The sequence below is a fragment of the Lissotriton vulgaris genome, chromosome 10 (genome assembly GCF_964263255.1).
Source record: "Lissotriton vulgaris chromosome 10, aLisVul1.2, whole genome shotgun sequence".
NCBI classification, from domain to species: Eukaryota; Metazoa; Chordata; class Amphibia; order Caudata; family Salamandridae; genus Lissotriton; species Lissotriton vulgaris.
Genome location: NC_141698.1, coordinates 629,681,654 through 629,703,523, shown reverse-complemented (window position 1 = coordinate 629,703,523; position 21,870 = coordinate 629,681,654). Strand labels below are relative to the sequence as shown.

General features: G+C 47.8%; 1 protein-coding gene across 1 annotated transcript in view; it reads right to left on the bottom strand.

Moving 5' to 3' along the window:
- Positions 1 to 21,870, bottom strand: part of GALNT11 (polypeptide N-acetylgalactosaminyltransferase 11) — a 305,478-nt gene that overhangs the window by 135,652 nt on the left and 147,956 nt on the right. Inside the window, exon 4 of the mRNA XM_086941470.1 lies at positions 892 to 1,058. Within this exon, the coding sequence (XP_086797596.1) occupies positions 892 to 1,058 (167 nt within the window). The remainder of the gene's footprint in view (positions 1 to 891; positions 1,059 to 21,870) is intronic.

Below are 21,870 nucleotides of genomic sequence, written 5' to 3'. Positions count from 1 at the left end.
GTGAGAGGGAGGTAGAGTAATAGAGAGAGGGAGGGAGGAATAGAAAGAGAGAGAGGGAGGGAGACAGAGAGAGAGATAAGTGTGTATGCTCGGTCTGGTGGCTCAGTGGACAAAGACATCCGCTGCCAGGGCCTGTGTTGAACCTCATGGTCACAGTTTTTTTTGTCTCTAGCCCCGCCCCCTCTCTCACTGACCACGCCCCCACCGGTGCGGCCCTCGGCCACAAACTACACTGTAAATTTGGCCCCTTAGAGAAAGTTTGTGAGTACCCATGCTCTAGCAGTTCAGAAAAGCACTGCAGACACACCTCTCACACATCCACTAATTTGTAACCAATAAGGAGCTGACCAGCGTTTTGCAATCTGCACCTAGATATACACCTCTTCACATGTGGCTAAGGTGACGACTCCATGTCAACAGTTCATCACATTTCTAGTCGTGGCAGTCCTTTTCCAAACTAGTGCACTCTTAGAGATATGGTCAGGATGGTCAACTAAAGCCAACTGGACTAGAGAATCTGTGGACATTAGTTGCCAAAACATGTCCATGTGGAAAGCATCCACAAGGTTACTTTTCCTGTGCCAGTCCAGTTGTTGAACTTCTATGTTCAAAACTGGAAATCCAAACGTTCTCAAGTTCAAGGTTGTTTATACCAGAACTAATTTACTAGTTTGATTAAAGCTTCTTAATAAGTTTCCAAATTCCAGTTTCAAAACTCATTTATTTATTTTGGATAGTCAAACCAAAGAAATTGACCCATTTTCTGTGTGGATTCTACACTGGATACATTTTGGAAACTGCAAGCAGCTATGTGCAAAATTCATAAGGGCTGCTGTGAATAAGAAGGTTAATTTGGGCTGGGCCTCCACCTGGGGCAGAAGTCTCACTCACCTAGCTCACTCTTGTCGTCCACTAATATGATTTCATGAAGAAGATTTGCCGGTGTGCGATCCAATACACTGTGCACTGTCCGAAGCAAAGCAGAGAAGGCTTCATTGTAGAAGCAAATGACAACGCTGGCAACCGGAAGATTAGGTGGGTAATACTTCCCTGAACACCTGCAAACAGGTAAAACATAAAACACGTGACTAAAGCGATGCTTTTAGCCCCCTTGATAATACAGTTCATTGCATTTAGCTATTCAGAACGGTTGAGCACAACCTGGTGCCAAAATAGCACTATTTGGAAAAGGACAATTTAAGATTACCAGAATAAAGCCAAATAAAGTGGCCAAACACAATGTAAAAGGTAGAACATACACTAAACGGATACTTATATTTAACAAAAGGGTCATCAGAACAGTGGATAAAGGTCTAAAATATTCTGGAAAAAGGTGTTAATGGATAAATGAATATGATATTTACCCCATAAATAATATTTACCACACAAGTTGTAATCTCCATTGTTCCACACTTACATTTCATGTCAGAGAGTTAGAGAATGTCAGAATCCTTTAATGGACAGGTAAAATAGTAGCAGAATCACATATCTTTGGCAGACAGTAGCAGAGCCACTAAAATGTGTCAATTATGGGCCACTACATGGCGTTGTGGAGATGCTGTAGATCACAAGACATGGAACTCTGTTTTGCCCTGTCTGACAGTCGTACCTGCAGGTTATTTTTGTCGGAGCGCAGGTTAGTGGACATGGAATCTGGGTTGCAGCTAGTCTGTACCTTCATTTTGCATTAGACTGGGTTAGTTTATCTCATCAGATGTTGTGCTGTTTGCATTTTACTAGGGGTTTGTTCGTGGCAATGTTGAGTGTTCTTTTCCTCAGTGAACAATCTCCGGCCAGCCAGAGTAGCATAGATTACGTGTGGGGTCATCATGAAATGGTGAGGCTAGACCTGTGTGGGAGGCAGTTGGTAAGAGAGATTAGGCTTAAGCAGAAGTCTGGTAGGAGCTGCACACCATCGCTTCACAGTAGCCTACATCAGAGGGTGTCCTATAATAGGAGCATCATTTGAAAAGGCTACCAACGGCCTGTCTCAAACTATATCATGAGCAGGATGGCAGGTTTCAAATTAAGGCCTGCATCTGCCATAACCCAACATTTAGGGCCAGAGGTACGACCATACCATTTTGCAATCGCAAATGGCGACGTTTTGCGACTCGCAAAATGGAAGGTACAACAGTGTCTCAAAACGGTTTGCGATTTCTACAGGGGTGGCTAAAGATCTACCTCATTCATATTAATGAGGTAGGTCGCAATTTGCGACCCCTTAGGAATCTAACATATCGCAGGGATGGTGGCCTGCAGGGGACAGCAGACCACCATGTCTGTGTTTGCTTTTTTTAAAAGGCAACTTTTTTTTTTTCAAATGCAGTGTTTAAAAGAAAAAACAAACATTTTCATGGGACCGCTGCCTGCTCTTAAAAAAGATTTGCACATACATTCACAAAGAGGAAGGGGTCCCTAGGGGACCACTTTCCATGAGTAAATGGCTTACCAACAACTTGAAGTTGGCGGTAACTGCGATTAAGCGGTCTCAAAACAATCATACGTTCCCCTGCGACTTTCTATTAGGAAGGGACGCCCTTGGCACACACGCCTTCATAATAGCTTCTTTTAGCAACTCGCAAAATAGGGTTTGCACATGCAACAACCATTTTAGCAGTCGCAAACTGACCGATTTCCCGTTTGAGACCGCAAAACACAGTCTTACATCTGGCTCTTAGATTATAGTGAAGCGGAGGTGCCTGTAATATCCAGCTTAAATCGCATAATCTAAATTTAAGCTGCCTTAACATGAGGTTTAATAGCCATGACACTAACAAATGACCAAATAGAAAAGCTAGAAATAAATTGAACAGTTAAACCTATTTTGGATAAAGCTTTACAAAAAGGTTTAAGTTTTGTTACGACAAGTAACTCCAAGATGGAAATAGAATTTCAAATATTGAATAGATAAGAAAACTTCAGAGATTTTTTTTTTTTTTTAATCTTTTGAGCCAGCCTCAGTACCACACTGCCAAAGGCTGGACGGCTGTGGCAGTGTTGGGTGTAGGGCTTGGTCAGAGGACAGGACCGGAGGCCAAACCCAGTTATGCACGGCAAAGGCTGTGGGCAGCGGGGGTTGGAAGGACGCCGTGGGGGTTGAGTGAAGGGCCTGGCCAGTGGCTAGACACTGCAGCCAACTCTCTGCTGTGACTGTGTTTGCTGTAGTCTGGCTGAGGTATTTGGGTGGGTGTATTTTCAAGTCTGAATATGATCAAACAAAATTAGAAAGTCACTGAAAAAAAGTAAAGGTTAAAGTGACAATATTGTGACTTCTCCACATGTAGATTTGGTAATAAGAACTTACTTTATGTTGCAAAACTTCCAAGAAAATAACTGAGGAAACAAAGGTTAACATGACTTGTAGTTAGGTGTTGAAATGAAATAAAGACTAACATTTTTTTTTTTAAACCTCTGAAAAACCTACGATCCCCATGTAGTGCTTATGACCCCACATATTACATCACTCTATGTTAAATGACATAATTGATGCGAACACTGATGACATCATGCAGTCACTGCGACTGCTTCCTAAAGTGTTTGTAGGCAAAGTAAATCAACACGCTACACCTGTGGTCAATTTACTACCACTAATCATGTGTTAACGGATATATCGTTTGACCATATGCTACATACATAGCAAATGTAAGGCCATCCACATCTGATGGATGCTACCTCCTTTTTAGTGGTATTCACCCATCTAAAAACAATGTGCCACCATAGACTCTAATGTAGGCAGACACTTTTTAATTGACACCCTCCAAAAAAATATTGCTATGCATTTACCTTAACACAATTGCCGTCTGAGCGAATTTACATGACCTGGAATTTTAAGTCAAGAGGTTGACCGGTATGGATCTGCCACTGAAAGACACCTTCTGCCAGGCTCTATGGACCACCCTCTGTGGTTTGGTAAAATACACTACACACATTTCTGAAATGGGCACAATGGCATACTAATAAGAGTCAAGTTTAAAACCCCACTAAGAGATAAACACCACTAAGAAGGACACCACAACATTTCTACATTATTCAACAATCTGTAATCCCGCTCAATCTTCAACTAAGTTCTGGAAATAAACATCCACACTTTAGCAGTATCCTGGCTACATAGAATTTCTTTATAGCACTTTATTACAACTACTTTACACTGTGATATGCCCAAATATCAACTGGTGGATAATATACTGCAACATAAGCTTTTTTACAACAGGCTTTGGTTTTAAGCCATAGCCTACGTAGAAACATAGCTATGCAACCCACACCAGGTGTGCTCAGCCTTTCTCTTGGTTAACATGGAGCCCTCTTTGCACCCAAGACATTAGCGATTTGTAAGAAGAGCACTATATATATATCTCACCATGTACAACCACACTTGCCTCGAGGGCTTACGCTATTTCCATGCTATCTACCCAGATGGGTACACATATTAACTCTATGCTGTATACGTCAATGGTGTCATCAATGATGTCATTTGAGAGGTCATCAATGATGTTTCACATGTAATGGGTAATGTAGTAAGTGAGATCATTAGCTGTGCATGGTGGAGACACAAATTATAGTTAGTTCAATAAACTATGGACTGATTTAGAGTTTGGCGGACAGGGTACTACAGCACAAACGCAACAGAGTATCCTGTCTGCCTGCCTCATTCAGTCGGGAGGACCATAAATATATGACCACAGGCTTATTGAGAATAGAAGGAGGCAGTATGGAGTCAGAATATGATCATGGTACTGTTTTATGACAAACAATATTAGAAGCACCTTTATAACAATTATTGTCATCTCATAAGCAATGATAACTGTGGAACACTCTTGTGAGTAACGTTTGTTAGATGTGAATGGAACCTCAATATAGATAAGAAAAGGTAACATTTCCAAATGATTAATTCATTTGGGGTAGTAAAGCAACCAGTCACAAAGAGGCAGCATTATGTTGCATTCAAAAATATCAGTGTGACTTGCTTGGACACATGGGCGAAGAGGCATGAAAATGTATCATATAGGGTAACGAACAAATACCATGATTTACTGTCTACAACACATTGTGTATTGTTAGTACAGACAAGCAATCTGAAAAACAAGATAGTACATGATAAAAATCATCTAAAATGGAAACCTTTACAGAATCTTGTGCAAGATGGCAATAAATAATAATAGGTAAGTAAGCAATAATATTTTTTTATATATATGTGTTGACAGTTTCAATTTTACAGAGAAGTCCAACATATGATTGTGTTGCCATCTTATGCCTATTACATTTATATTTGCTGTTATATTCAGGAACATAAAATGTTATCATATGCAATAGATCATCACATACATTGCATGGGAGTATCTCTTTTATAATTATGAAGGGGTGACATACAAAGTCTGCAATCTTGTTTTGAGAGTTGGCCCAATATATGCCATGTTGCCATTTACATAAAGGAAAACTCGCCAATGTGTTAATTTGAACAATACGAGTAAGAAAAAAACGTAACATTAAAGCAAATGGGACCGGGAGGGCTGCGTACATATGCAATTATCTATCAGGGTGTTGACTTCACATTCCCAGCATCGTGTTGTGTGGCTCGGTTTGTCAGGGCAAATCTCTTTGGGTTGGGGGCCCACGGGCAATTAGCCATATCATATGTTCTGGCTAAACATTACCTCTATTTGTATGTGGACAGTGAGTCATTTGGCCTAGCTGCTCCTGCTCTAGATCATACGCTTGGCACCCCCCCCCCCCAAATGTCCAGGAATCCTCCGTTTCTCCTAGGTCAACTTTTCAGCTCGCTCCCCGGGTGCTTAAGCCTGTTCCTCCCCTGTGCTATCATTGTTATCTGTAGAGTCCTCCTCTCGTCCAATCTCTGGGTGTTCCCATGTAACCAATATTTCCGTCCATAAATCTGCAATGGGGTGAATCTGTATTCCCCTAGCCTCTTTCCTGAACAGTGCCCATTACTCAGATTTTGCCCATCTTGTGACATCTTCCCTCCAGAGTTGCACACTGGGGCTCCTGGCTGCCTTCCAATTCATGGCTATTTGCCTTTTGGCCAGTAACAATGCCAGATCAATAAACCTAGTGCCAACCTTACGTGCAGTTGGTCTCTGGAACAATCCCAGAATACATGCCTTTATGGTACAGGGAGGAGACCTTCCGAGGGGTGTCTTCAGGTTCTCTACTATGCCTTCCCAGTAGGGCCATAGGGCAGTGCAATACCCTATCATGTCTATTAAGTCAGCATCTAATTGGTCACATCTGGGGCATGCACGTGGTACACCTACATACACCAACTGTATCTATGCGGTGTCATGTACGTCATGTGTAAATAATTAAATTGTACATATTTTAGCCTGGTATTTCACGAAATTTTCTGCGTGGAGGTTAGAATTTGCTTCCATTCTTGTTCTGTCAGCTCTCTTTCTAGTATTTCTCCCCACTTGGTATGCAAGTCCAGCAGTGGACGGCGCAACTGAACCGTAAGAGATTTGTACAACCTTGATGCTAGGTGTCCAGCGAGACCCAATGTGACCAGTAGCTGTAGGCATCATGGTGCCTTGGTGGTAGCAGTCACCCACTGTAACAATACCTACAGTGGTCCAGGACCTCATCTGTGCTGCAGTGAAATATATATCACAGGTCACCATGAGGTAGGCCCACCAGTGGCAGTGCAGATGCGAATAGTCTCGCTTTAGTTGTTTTGAGATACATCTGCACCAGCATTTTTGTGCCACTGGCAATAGCACACAGGGTTTGGGAGAGTCATCTGTAGGGCAAGCAATCCAGTTAATAAAGTTTCTAGCTCCGCTGCAAGCCCAACGAATCACAGCGCCCATCTATCAGCCCCACCGATCCATTGAAGCTGCGAGGCCAGGAAATATTACTCAAAGTCCGGAACGCCCAATCCTCCCTCCCCCAGGGGCCGCCAAAATATGTCCAGGGAGACTCTTTTACAACCACCATCCCAGACTTAATCTCGTACTAAGGCGTCTCATTGTTTAAACCATGTGGTAGGTATTCACACTGGTAGGTGAGCAGCCTTGGGAGGACGATAATTTTAGTGAGTGCTATCCTAGTCATTACTGGAAGTTTAAGGGATTGTCAAAAGGACTTACAGGCCTTTAAGGAGTGGCGAGTCTCCCCCAGGTTAGCTTCCCAAAGGTGTTCCAACTGTTAAAAGACTTGCATCCCCAAGTACCGGAAGGAGGTGAGAGACCAAATCAGGTCCCAGGGGAAATCTAGTGGCCTCAACCCTCCTGACAGTATAGGGAAGATGTGGGTCTTTGATTTATTGACTCGTAAGCATGATATTGCTTCAAAATTTCCCAAGCATGACATAGCACGCTTAATATTCTTAGACCCGTCTTGCATGTATAAGAGTATATTGTCTGCATAGAGGGAAATGACATACTCGTGCCCGTCCACTACTATGCCTGCACCCTTATATTCCTGACAAATCAACGCCGCCAGGGGCTCAATAGCCAAGGCAAAAAGTAGTGGGGATAGTGGGCACTCCGTCTCGTACCGCTGCAAACCGCGTACTTTGGGGTAAGAGTTTTGCCCATTTTTACCTGGGCTGTTGTGTTAGTGTACAAAAACTTAACCCAATTGATCCAGTCATGCCCCAGACCAATCTTCAGCATGACTTCAAAGAGGTAGTCCCATCTGACCTTGTCGGAACCCTTCTCTAGGTCAACCGACATCAATATCGCATTTAAATTCCCCAAAGCCTCGGGGTGAAGAATTACATGATACAGTCGCCTGAGACTGAGAGGTGTTATGTGTGGGGATAAAGCCGCTCTGGTCTTCGTGTATGAGGAGCTGCATGTGTGGGAGCAGGCAGAGTGCCAAGACCTTACTAAGGATCTTAAAATCAGTGTTGCGCATCGAAAGGGGGCGGAACTCAGTAACCCTTGCTCCCTGCATCTTGGTTTAGGGGAGCGGAATAACTAACACATCCCTGGAGGACTCAGGAAGCCCATCCCGCTCCCACGCTTCTGCGTACAGTTTCACTAGCTGCGCGGTATGTGTCCCCGCATAAGTGCTATAGAATTCCGTCGGGAGGCGGCCCTGGCGTTTTACTCCTAGCCATGTCTTTAAATGCCACTTTCACTTCCTGCTCAGTTATGGGTATTTAAAGGCTCCAACTTGCATACTAATACTGTGGCATCACATCACCACCTTAAAGGCCCCCCACTCCAAGAGACCAGTGGTTCCAGTGCCCTGATTCTGAGTGAAATATTCTGCAATCGCCTCTGCCAACATATTACAGTAGTGTGCATCCTCCAGAGAGGTGGGGTCCAGCCGTCATGTCAGAGTAGGTGGGCGCTCCTCCATTAGTCTTAACCCCATAAGCACAGGGGTATGATCGGACAGAGTATGTCCTAAATATTCTGAGTGTGTGGCATACTGGGTAATTCCCTGGGAGTATACTAATCTATCTATCAGAGTGTGTAGGATATGAATATGTGAGAAATATGAAAACACTTGTTCCTGAGCAGGGTGCATCGTCCAAAAATCTATTAGTTTCCAGTAGTCTAGCCACTCTCTTAGCCCAACCGCCAACTTGCCCACTCCTGTACCTGCCAATGGGGGCCTGGAGCGACCGAGCGACACATCCAGCACACTTGAAATTTCCTCCAATCAGCAAATTATCAATCGGAAGAGTAGCCAGTTGTGTGGACAAGGAGTTTAGAAAAGCAACTTGGTCTTGATTCGGGCATATAAAAAGCCTAATACTATTTCTTTCCCAGTTAGCCTTCCTTCCACGAAAACTATATCTGCATTCCCTGTCCACCAATGTACAAATGTGTTTGAAAGGTACTCCCGCTCTAATTCATAGCAGGGCTCCTCTAGCATAAGCTGAGTAGGAGGTGGCATAGAGTTCACCCCTCCACTTCAGTCTCAGCCCATCAATCTCCACTCCTACCATGTGTTTCTTGAAGCATAGGGATTTGTACTCCGTGCCGACAGAGCTAAGTGTGTACAATATGCCTTTTGGTGGCTGAGCCCAGTCCCCTCACATTCCAGGACATGAGTATTAACGCCTGTCAGTGATCAGCCATATCTCATTGTAACAGAACTTTTCAGCCTCAGTTCTCCCCTGACTTCCCTCCCCCTGTCTTTCTGCACCATAATGTAGCACGCAACCCTCACAGTAATGCAAAATAAATAAAAGAGAAAATAAGGGAGAAAATCAAATTAGAAGACATTTTAACTGTGAACTCCCCGACCCAAGGGCAGTGTGGCAACGGCCATCCGTCCAAACTAAACATCACAAGATGGAGAGGTGTGGCTCACTGGTTAGAGGCGGCAGACCCGAGTGCAGAGAACGGCCCGGGACCAGGGTTCGATTCCCGACGCGGCAGGGTCTTGGATCAGGATCAGCGGACTGATAATTCTCGCATCGGTGCCTACTCCGACCAGGGAGCACACTCGGCAACTCTGGGCATTAGCTTGCCTCATCTCCACAACGGCCCCACACAAACGCCGGGGATGCCTGGTTTCACCTTGGAGACCCCCAGGAGGGACTATCTCACAGGGAAAGCCAGGACGGGTTCCCCAGCGGTCTATAGCGCTACGAGGCCTCCGGGTAGCAGTGCGCTTTATAAGACACAACAATTTACAACCAACTCCCAAGTGAGTATATCTCGTAGGTAGCCTGCAAAAGCTACTCTGTAAGGTGGGGGCCAAGAGGTTTAAACCAGCGTCATGTGATATCAGCCTAGTATATAGCAATCAGTGCATTAATTGAACTAGTGGACTTAGAAATCTACAGTTGTCAACATGTAAGTGGGGGAACCCTCTGGTAACAATTGTTCACATAGAGTTAACTATTTCCCCCTAGGTGTTCTGTGTGGTGGGGGTGACTGCGGTTTTCTAATTTGCACAATATTGAGAAACGCTTCCTTTGAACATTTTAAATCATTCTTTTTAACATTGTGTCTGTTTTAAGTGTATTGTTGCACTGTTCCCTTCTTGTTTATTTATTTATTTATTTTACTTATACCGCCCATGGCTGCCCCAGCAATAGGGCGTCCCAGCGCTAGCGGAGCGAAAGGTAGGAAGGCGAGAAGCTAGATGGATGTAAAAAGCCAGGTTTTAATCAGCTTCCTAAATATCCAATAGTCGCTGGTGCTGTGCACAGTCATGGGGATGGAATTCCAGAGTGCAGGTGCCTGAGCTTTAAAAGAATGGCCACCAGCTCTACAGCGGCGGACTTGTGGAGTACACAGTAGATGTAGATCGGCAGAGCGCAGTGCCCGCTTAGGAACATAGGCTGTGCAGAGCTCCTGCAAAATTAGGGGACTATGGCTATGCAGGCTTAGCCTCTAGACTGACCTGCGGTGCCTGCCTGTTAGAGCGGACCTGCCATTTTTGTCGGTCAGCACTCTAGGTTTTTAGCCTAAACCTACTTAAGCAGCACGCTGGCGTGACCGCGCAGCGGGCGCGCCTATTGCAAGGCTGTCTGCGTCCGGGCCGCGTGCAGAGCCAGCCATGCTACCCGTTTGGAGGAAGGGGAGACTGCTTACAGGAATATCTGTTACTCTAGCGAAGCACTAAGACAGATTGGTAAGTCAATGGACAACAGGTCTGATGGGTAACGATTTGAGAAAACGGCTGGCATAGTGGCTGACTTTGTTAGGAAAGATATTTTGGTGGGAGGGCTGCTTAATGTCAGATCCTTACCCAAACATCATGTGGAGATCCAGTTGCTACTGGACTCTCACTGCTTAGATGTCCTTTTTATGTTTAAATTTATATTATTGTTTTCAGTTCAAAACACAGGCATTACAATGCAATATGCACGCTCCCCGAGGGGAGAGAGTGCGATCTGGGTGATTATGTCCAACCGGATAGCAATATGAGTTGCGAAGCATGCGTGTCCCGGTATGTCACTGAGAAATGAAAACCTTTGTATAGCCTGTAGAACAAGGACAACCATAAGAAAAAGAATCCCCTGTTAAGTCTCACCGGGGTGAGATACCAATATGTGGCTAATTTCATTGCTGTCTCCCTGCCTGCTGTATTGCGTGCCGTATGATTGGCCCTGTAGTAGATCGTCCGCCATTCTCGAATTGAAAGTGTCCTCCCCAGTTCTGCCTCCCAGCGTCTTTGCCCTGCCGTGTTATGTGCCTCAGGGGGAGGTGTGACCATTTTATAGATGTCCGTGATGGGCCCTTTATCCGATTCTTTCTTGACCAGCCATAGTTCGAAATCCGTCATGGGTCTGTCAACTAATGGGGCACAATCTGATTGTGTGAGCCAATACCTGAGCTGAAAGTATTGGAAGAGCTTTGGCGAGGCGATGTCATAACCCCGGGATAGTTCTGAAAGGGGGAGAAAGCCTTGGAGATCGTAGAGGTGCCCAGCTGATCTACATCCGGAACTGCGCCATTGTGGGAAGGCATGAGGGTCCGTGCCAGGCGGGAACTCAGGGTTGTCCCAGAGAGGGGTGAGCGGGGAAGGGAAAGTGGTAAGACCACGTGCGGTAGCAACCGTATCCCATACCCTAAGGGTGGTGCGAGTAATGGGTGAGTTCTGGATGTAGCATGGCCTATGTGTGCGGCGTAGGAACTGTATCTTCCACAGTGACGACTGGGCCATGGCCCTATCTTGGAAGACAAAGAAAGGTTGTCTACAAGGGATTTATTTAATCACTCTTTTTAACATTGCTAGTTGAGATCTTAATCTGTGAGATTGTCAAAAATGAACTATCTTGTATGTGTCCACAGGACAACAAACACAACTCTGTTGAAGCAAGAATAACACATGGAAGGACTTAAATTTTGTAGAAAAAATATATATTCTGTATTTAATTGCTAGATTGCAAATTCATTAAAACGGGCTACATAAAAACTTCAGTCAAATACAAAAAGTCATGAAAGGATGTGTAAATCAATTCAACAACGCAATTCATAACAGAACCACCACTCCTATTGATCCGGTGAGAGCTACTAGAGAACATATATCATTTTAGCTCTTTGAGAAGTAGATTTCTTTGGAGATGGTGTGTAGGTCAACGTTTCAGTCTTTGTAGCTGTAGTCTCTAAGACCATCATCAGGACAGATATTGGTTGCAAAAAAAGGGTGCCCCAGACTTGTTGAAAGATCGAGTCTATGGACTAGTGAAGGAAAACTTTGTAGAATCTTCTTAAAAAAACTCGAGCTCAATCTCAACAAATGAGAAATCCTGTATCCAGATAGCAGTTCCTGGATAGCTACCAGCAGAAATGAAGGTCGTATTTTCAATGTACGTTTCTTTAAAGTCGGCAAAGTTCACCTCTGTACCAAAGGATCAGTAGAATGGTTCTTTCTAGTTCTATCTTGGAAGAGCCATCTCTTCTCTGATTCGGGTCTGTGCCATTCAACTAAGTAGCGCAGTTGTGCTGCTCGAAAGTATTGTTGGAGATTGGGGATCCCCAGGCCTCCTTCATCCATCCCCCGATATGCTAGTTGTTTGTGTGGGCGTGGTCTTTTCCCTCCCCATATAAAGTGCTGGAGGGTGGTCTGTAAGTTCGAGATTGTCCCAGCTGGCGGGATCACTGGGATAGTTTGAAAGATGTATAGAATTTTGGGAAGAACCCACATTTTGACCGCTGCAATCCTTCCCAACAAGGAGAGTGGTTGTTTGGAGCAGCGTGCCAGGTCTTTACGGATCTGGGATGTGAGGTTGAGGTAATTGAGGGCAAAAGTGGATGGTATGAGGGTGATACCAAGTACGGGAGCTGTGGTTGTGTTAGTAAACCCCCGCCATATGTGGGGGTGTCAGAAGTGAGGCGTGCATTTTTGCCTAGCGGTAGCATCAGTGATTCCCCCGTGTTCATCCGGAAACCAGACACTGCTCCAAATGATTCCACTTCTGCCAGGAACGCGGGGACGGAGCTCTCTGGTCTATCGAGTGCAGCTAGGATGTAGTCAGCATATAGACTTATAGCATGCAGTTCCCCGCCAAACTTAATGCCGCGTATGGTCGGGTTGTCGCGAACCTTTTACGCCAGTGGTTCGACAAATAGCGCGAACAGGAGAGGCGAGAGGGGACACCCCTGCCTCATACCACGCTGGATTTCGAAGGGACGCGAGCGCAGGCCACCTAGGCGCACCTGCGCTCTGGGCTATGATAGCAACTCGCAATCCAAGCCTGAAAGCGCTCCCCCACTCCGAAGTGGGCTAGGACTTTCTGCAGGAAGCTCCAATCAACACGGTCAAACGCTTTTTCAGCGTCGATCGCCAGAAGAACCGAGTTCGACTGCTGGAAGTGAGCTTTGTCAACTAGGTGTAAAATTTGTTTAATATTGTTACTGCATTGCCGGCCCGGGACAAAGCCCGATTGGTCTGGCTCAATGTTCCCGGGTAAGCACGACCCTAGTCGCGCGGCAAGTACACCAGTGAACAGTTGAATGAATGAATGAATGAATGATTACGTATTTGTATCGCGGATGGCTACCCAGAGGCATCCCAGCGCTTTGGACAACGTTCATTCACCAAATTCAGCCAAATAGCAGGGTTTTCAACGACTTCCTGAAACTAAGATGGTTACTTTCCATTCTCAGATCGAGTGGCAGATTGTTCCAGAGTCTTGAAGCCTGTAGGGAGAAGCGTCGGCCACCCATACGCACATTTCTAATTTTAGGGATTGAGAGAAGGTTCTTGTTGGAGGATCTTAATTCCCGGCTAGGAAGGTGAGTACAAAAAAATTATTGTATCAATAGGGGTGCTTTTTTATGGATTACTTTGTGGACCATAACCAAGGTTTTAAATTCAATCCTCTGTTGCACTGGAAGCCAGTGCAACTTGCGGAGTGCAGGTTTGGCAGATGTTCTTCGAGGAATGTTCAGCAGCATACGTGCAGCACAATTCTGAACAGTCTGCAGTGTCCTGATTGTCCCTTGGGGGAGCCCAGATAAAGTGCATTAGAATAGTCAAGGCGTGATAAAATCAATGCCTGCACTAGAATCCGTCTGGCTTCAAAGGGGAGAAGAATGATAATTTTCCTCAAAAGCCTCATAAGCGCGTAGCATGTGGCAGCTACCTTCGGGGCCTGCACAGAAAAATTAAGAGCTGGGTCAATCCATACCCCAAGGCTCTTAATTTGGGTCTTAGGTTTGGGTGGTTGGCCCAGATTGTCCGGCCACCAACCATCCACTGTGGTAGGTGCTTTATGTCCCAGCATCATCACCTCAGTTTTTGACCCGTTAAGTTTAAGGAAGGATTCATCCATCCATTCCCGAACTTTATTAAGGCAGCTGGAAAGTCTTTCAAAAGGGGCATCATGGGTAGATAGTGAGATGATCAGTTGTGTGTCATCTGCGTATGTAACAAGTTGTATTCCCCAGGGAAGCACCACCTCAGCCAACGGCCTCATATAAATATTAAATAAGGTGGGGCTGAGGGATGAGCCCTGGGGTTCACCGCAGTTAAGACACATTTGAGGGGAGGAGGCTTCATTTTCAAATACCACAAAGGTCCTATCAGACAGAAAGGATTGCAGCCACTGTAGTGCGCGGCCCGAGACACTGACTTCCTCCACCCTACGAAGTAGAATGGAGTGGTTCACGGTGTCGAAGGCCACGCTAAGATCTAATAATAGTATGGCCGTATGATTCCCACTGTCTACGATCTTCCTTGCCTCCTCAACCACTGCAATGAGCGCTGTTTCGGTGCCTTGATTTCTCCTTAACCCTGTTTGCGTCATGTGAAAGAGGTTGTTATCCTCAAGAAAGGTAGCCAACAAAGAATTGACATACTTCTCTGTGAGTTTACTAACAGTGGGCAGAAGAGAGATGGGGCGATAGTTTGCCCAATCTTCAGGGTTAAGGTTGGGTTTTTTCAACAGGGCCTTAACTTTGGCCTGCTTCCAGGTTGGCGGCACCAGGCCTGAAGTCAACGAGGCATTGATCACTTCCTGAATGACTGGAGCCACAGTGTCTGATACCAGATTTAATTTGGTGGGGGGTGCAGGGTCATTCGGGGAGCCTGATTTTAAGTTCCTTAGGAGACTCTGAGTAGTGGAGAGGTCTATAGGAGGGAATTCATTAAGTTGGATTGAGGCCATATGAGAAGCCGGGGGGGATCCAGTGGGAGAGTGCTGAAAAGAGGAGTATATGGTAGCTATTTTGTTGAGGAAGAATTTGGCAAGTTCCTCAGAACGTGCCTGGGCAAGTCCTGGGTCTTCAATAGGGGCAGGAGGGGTGACCAAAGATTTAAAATTTTTGAAAATTTCTCTAGGTGAATTGGCAGCCATGCTAATTTTGGTCTGAAAATAATTAGATTGGGTGATTTTAATCTCCTCCTTATACTTTTTTAGGGCAAGTTTATAGTTGACTTTTTCGGAGTAGTGTTTTCTCCACTTCCTTTCTTGTTGCTTGCAAGCAAGCTTCAATAGTTTCAAGTCCTGAGTGTACCAGGCCTTCTTGTTATTACCACTTCTGTGGGATAGTTCCACCTTCGGAAGGGCAAGATGCAAGGATGCCTCCACCCATCGATTGAAGGACAGATCGGCTTCCACCGGCTCAACGGGGATTTTGGGAAGGGTATTCTTAAGATTGGTGTCCCAAGTTTCGATGGGGAGTTTGGACCATCTCCGACATGACTGTTTCGTGAGTTTGGCATGTCCGGGTTGATTCTGAGAGGGCAAGGAGAACAATAATAGTGAATGGTCAGACCAGGGGATCCGAATCACATTGTCATAACTAAGGGACTCGACGTTGGTATAACAGTGATCAAGGATGTGTCCTGCAGAATGTGTTGGATCGGTAACTAGTTGTTTTAGATGGAGAACTTCCAGACCGGTAATCAGTTTTATAGAGGCCGGTGCATCTACTTCATCTGCGTGGATATTAAAGTCTCCCAGGATGGTAAAATTGGGAGAAGTACTAGCATAGTTAATAGCTGTGCAAGAAAGATCTTCACAGAATTGACCGTAAGGGCCGGGGGGTCGATAGATCAGGATTCCCGAAAGAGTATTAGTGGGAGAGAAAGAGATAGCAAATTTGAGGCTTTCAGCTCCAGAGATAGAAAGATTTTCTATTCGGCATCCAAGGGCATTTCTGTAAATAATAGCAATCCCCCCCCCCCCCCCGATCATGAGGTCGGTCTTGTCTATGTATGGCATAATTGGGAGGTAGAGCCCGGTCTTGTCTATGTATGGCATAATTGGGAGGTAGAGCCCGTACAAGATCTGGTTGGGAGCTGTCATTTGTCCACGTTTCCGTGAGGAAGAGTATATCTAGGTCTCGTTCCTCCACTAACATGGCGAGCTCAGTCGGGTGTTTGGGTAGGGAGCGGCAATTAAGTAAAGCCAAACGGTATATGTCAACGCCGACTCCCATGCGGTGTAGATTTTCAGGGTGGAGATTATATCTGCATCCGGAGCAGATATTGGGGGCAGAGGTGTGGGAACCCAAGATACAATTCGGGGAAACATGATTGTTAAGAGTCAACAGCTCATTCCGGCTGTATGCGAGAACAGGTCTAACCTGTATTGTGGAAGATAGCATCCTGGCCCCTGGGCCCGGTCTGGCCCGGACGGGCACAGACGGGCTTTCCTTAGGCGCTCCTTTGGCGCGATGTTGGCGCATCCGCAAAGCGCGTCCGCAACGCGCGGAGGAAGTACGTATGGTTAAGTACTAGCGCCGAGTGCCTTGCGCCTCAGAAGCTAGACTGCACCCTGCTCAGCAACCTGGGAGATCCCTCCCTAAGATGGCCGCCGCGTTCCTTATACTTGGCTCCTAGATCGAGGCTGGACTGACCCCTCAATCGGCGCAGTCAGTCAAGTAAGGAAAGTATTTTAAAAATGCCACCAAGGCTAAAGGAATAAAGCAACACAAGAAATAACACTTTTTAAAAACGAACTGATATGAGGTTCAAAGTGTGCTGAGGTGGTGTGTGTTGCAAATCCACATTAAGTAAGGAGATGGGCCGGAATGCCGAGCAGTGTGTAGCCTCTTTGCCCGGTTTTGGGAGCACCACAATCTCTGCTTCTAGCATGTCCAATGGGATGGAGCCTGGGCCTTGGAATGAATTAAAAAGCCTGGTGAGAACCGGGGCGAGTAGCGAGCAAAAGGTCTTAAAAAAACCGGCGGAGTATCCGTCCGGGCCCGGCGATTTTAAATGTCAGAGTCGGGAAATGGCCGCCACCCCATCAATGGGAGCGTCAAGGGCATCTGCATTTGCTGAGGATAGCGCTGTGGTGTCGGAACCTTCCAAATAGGCGTCGGCGTCTGCACCAGGGACAGTTTCGGCATGATATAGTGAAGCATAGTAATCGCGGAAGGCCTCCGCGACCCGCGCCTCCTCCTTGATTTCATCACCGTTCCCGTCACGTAAAGTCTGAATTTTAGAGCGTTGGACCTTCGTTTTCAATGTGCTGGCCAGGAGTCGACCCGTCCTATTCCCTCCCACGTAATAAGTATGGCGGAGGCGGAGAGCGGCATATTCGGCCCTGTCTATGTTTAGCCCTGTTAACTGAGCTCTGGCCGCCTTTAGTTGCTTCCAGACCCTGGGAGCCCCAGTGCGACTGAGCACTCTTTCCAACTCTACGACTTGGGCAGTGAGGGCTTAACGCTTAACTTTACAGTCCTTGGATTCTGCCGATGCTATCGCGATAAGTTCCCCGCGCACTACCGCTTTCAGGGCCCCCCATATTGATGACACTGGTGTCTCGGGTTTGTCGTTGGTAGCCAAATAGTCCGTGATACACTTGCAAATCTGCTGGGCTACTTCCGCACGCTGCAAGAGGGGTTCTCATAATTTCCACCCACCCAGGGGTTTCCTAGCCTTGGGGACTGTGAGTGTGAGTTCCAGCGCGTCATGGTCTGAGATAGCTGCTGGAGTGATGCACACATCCACCACCCGGGCCTCTAGTTCCGAGGACCCCAATAAAATGGTCCAGCCGAGCATAGGTGCGGTGTACGTGCGAGTAGAAGGTATATTGTGACGCCCCTGGACTTTTGGCTCTCCAAAGGTCCATCAGCCCTCTATGCCGGAGCCAGTCCTTGCCTACCTCTGAGATGGCGCCCGCGCTGCAGTATCTATGCCCCGACCTGTCCTTAGTAGTGTCCATCACTAAATTAAGGTCGACCCAACAGCAAAAGGGGATCGGAAGATCGCAGCGATTTTGAAAGCGCATTTTTTGGGAACTGCTCCTGACCTGGGTTTGGTGCGTAGAGAATCCCCACTGTCATCTGCTGGCCCCCTATCAGCATGCTATAGGCTAACAATCTGCCCTTGATCTCCCCCACCTTATCTTTGACCTCCCCATGAAAGTGTTTAGAAACTAAGATCGCAACCCTGCTTTTTTCTCCGGCGTGGAAGAGAAGAATTGGTGTGGGAATATGCGGGACCTCATCCTATGCCAATCCTTCGGGAGTAAATTGATTTCCTAAAGCAAACAAATCTCAGCCCCTGAATTTTCCAAATAAGAAAGTATCGCTCTACTCTAACGGGGTTGTTCAGGCCTTTCACATTCAGTGTCAGGATCTTTAAAGTAGTGTCTGCCATATCACAAGCAATGAGGCAAAGGAGCTAAGTAAGGCCAGTGACAGTCTATCTCATAGCGCGCGTGAGCACTGACTATCTTAACATTCTGGATCCCCTCTGCACACTGGCTCCCACCCCTGCCCACCCCCCACAGCCCCCTGACCAACCCCTGAACTCCCCCCCGACCCTGAACTCCCCCCGACCCCCAACTCCCCCCCCTTCCCCCCCTTCCGAACCCCAACATGAGTCATAGTCCCAGACCTATCAATACACAGTTCAGGCCTGTGGTAACTGTATGCGGAAAGGTGTGTGGCAGTGGCGACCTCTTTGGCCCCCCGTCCCTCCGCCCCCAAACCTGCGTGTGCTCAATGCGAAGAGATGATTAACCCTTTGTCTACGCTGATTCATTGCCACGGCGCCGTATCCTTAGATACTTCTTGGATGGCAGATGCTTGTTCCTGGGCCATCGTCGCTGGGTCCGGTTTAAGATTGGCCCTGGGTGAACGTTTGTTTCCAACGCGCTGCCATCCGTCTCGTGAGGTCCGCGGCGATTTCGCCTGTGAGGACTGCAGGGCCGTCTCCCCCATTTGTGAGTCCTCATCTAAGTCTAGGCCCAGCAGCTTACAAGCATCGGAGCTGGTGCAGGACTCCTCCTTCCCACCTAAAAATGAGCCGGAAGGGGTGACCCCACGAATAAGGAATCCCTATGTCGTGCAAAAACGTCTTCGCCACCTTGAAGGCTTTTCTCTTTTGCAGGGTGATGGCTGAGAGGTCCGGGTACAGTGCTACAGGGTTCCCTTGATATTGGAGAGATTGTTTCTGGCTTGCTTCTTTCAGAATCCGCTCTTTCAAGGGAAAATCAGGAAGGTAGGCCAGGATATCCGGGGGGGGGGGGGAGAGCAGGTGCGCAGCGCATCAGGCCCACCCTGTGCACCCTGTCAATGCAGATCTCGAAGTCGTCGGCTTCCCCCAAGACCTCCCGGGACAGACCCTGCAGGTAGTGAGCCACACTGTTCCCTTCTGCTTTGGATGGCACACCTCGGACCCTTATGTTGTTTCTCCGAGAGCGATTCTCAAGATCCTCCGTGTGCGCCTGAAGGTCGACTTGCTGCTCCCGGAGGCGGGGGACTTCTTGCTGTAATTGTTGTACCTCCTCTCCTCTGGATTGTTCCATTTCCTTGAACTACGCCACTCTGCCCCCCAGGTCGTCTACGTCACATCGCAGCTCCCGGTGTTGGCCGGCCATGTCCTGTTTCAGCGTCTGAAAGTCTTCCGTCAAGGAACTAAATTGGGATTCTAGGAATGATTTAGTTATGGGGGCCCCTCCATCCTCCTGTTTTGTAACTTCTGGTGTTGCCGCTGGGGATGGTGGGCCCTTCTCTCCCTTCGGGGTACCCTTCACTAACATGTCTGCGATGGTGCATCCAGTCCTGCATCCCCTGGTGGCCATCACACGCCTATTACTCAAGTCTCTCAAGGTTAGGGGCGTCTTAGAAGCCCGAGTGCCAGAGGAAAGCTATATTCAGAGACCGTAAGGCTATGCAATGCCTATGTGGCACTAGCATGGGGTCTGAGTCTCCAGCTGTGGCTTAGGCCAGGTTCAGTCGCTCTGCGTAGCGAAGCGGTCTGGATTGCGGGAGAGGCCAACACCCCCGGGTTCATAGTCAAGTACCAGGCCCCTAGAATCGGCACGTACCTCTGTCAGTGTAGACACCGGTGCCACTCGCAGGTACGAAGGGTAGCACAGCCCAAGTCGGGACTCGAAGCTCAGCGATGGTATTGCTGTGATGGGGGGCTGTCTCCAGCTGTCTCTCCCTGCCGTGGGAGTCTCGCTAGGCCCCTGTGGCCCCCGCTGCTGCTCAGCCCCCTGGAACCTCAAGTGCCACTCGAGTCTCCCGCTGTAGAGGCCCCACCAGCCCAGCCGCCTTTCGTAGCGCCGCTCACCTCCAGGGGGGGGGGGGGGGGGGGGGGGGGGGGGGTCACTGCCCGCCCGTATTGTTGCTGCGCACCACCACTCCAGCTCTCAGGTACCTCTCGCTGCCAGTTGCTGACTTGTAGAGTGTTTGGGGACGAAAGTCCACTATGTCTTCCGACGCCCTAGAGTCTCACCACCCGGCCCGGCCACCGCGATGCTCCTTGTGCAGGCCGCCAGGCAACAGTTTCACTTTTGGCGGCAGCTCGGGGCCCACCGAGCAGATTTCAGCCTCCTCCACCTCCCGTCTGGTGATGTCCCCCTCATCCGGGGCGCGGAGGTTGCGGGAGTATTCACAGCAGGGGTCACAGTGGGCCACCGGTATTTCTATGGGCAGAAGGCCAGGAGCTGGGACCTCGATTTTGCGGCACCCGCGGCCGGCCTCACCTCTGCCGCCAGGTGGCCGCGGCCGGTGCCGCCTCAATGGGTTTCAGATCCCTCACCGGGGATCGCAGTATGCCCGGAGATTCATCCCCTCTGTCACGGCGGCTCACCGTTTCTCCGTGGCCTCAGGTGCCGGTGTAGTGGCAATCATCAGGCCCGGGAGGGCTCAGCGAGCCTCTGGAGGGTAGGCCCAGAAGCCGGGGCCTCGACTGCGACGGTGTCCGCGGGGGTCCCGCTGGTGCTGCGCCTCTGGCCGGTCGCTGTTGTTTTGCCTCACGTCGGTGTCTTGGATATGGCAATGCCCCCACCACCGCGTGGAAGCGGAGGGCGGGCACCCGATGCAGTGTGTGCCAAGGCTCAGTGGCGTGGGCTTCTTGGGGCAGTCGCCATTCGCGCCTTCATCTTAATGTGCCGCCATTGTGCAAGCGCAGTCTGGACTTCGTTCAATTAGATATAGACGAAGTAGAAGGATTTGAGCTTTTGGGCTTCTCACTCTAAGACCCATAAGGCTATTTACTTGCGGGTATAATCTGCTACAGACCCCCTGGTGCGATTAGCCCACCTCATATGCAGAGACTGGTAGATGTTATTTGTAATGTGGTCCTTACCCACTCTAATTTGCCTGTCTTGGGTGATTTTAACCTATGGTTTAATGGGAACCTGGATTCAGGATACAGTAATCTAATTCAGTCCTGTGAGAGTCTGAGCCTGTGCCAACGGATCAATGAAGCCACCCATAAGGGGGGGGGGGGGACACACTGGATCCGATATTCTCTGAGGAACAGGCTTTGGGAGCCATAGAAATCTTACCAGTTGACTGGTCTGACCATTATTTGGTCAAGTTTCGGATACTCAATCCGAGGAAGGTACGGTCAGCTACCAGCGAGATAAGGACATTCAGGAGCAGAGCCTGGAAGGGACTCTTAAAAAGAAAGACTACTTCATCCTTGGTCTTTTCTTTTGAAGAGGATTTCAATAATGGGAGGTCAGTGGAAGATAATTATGCAAATTTTTGTGATCAGATTAAATTTAGGCTTGACCAGGTC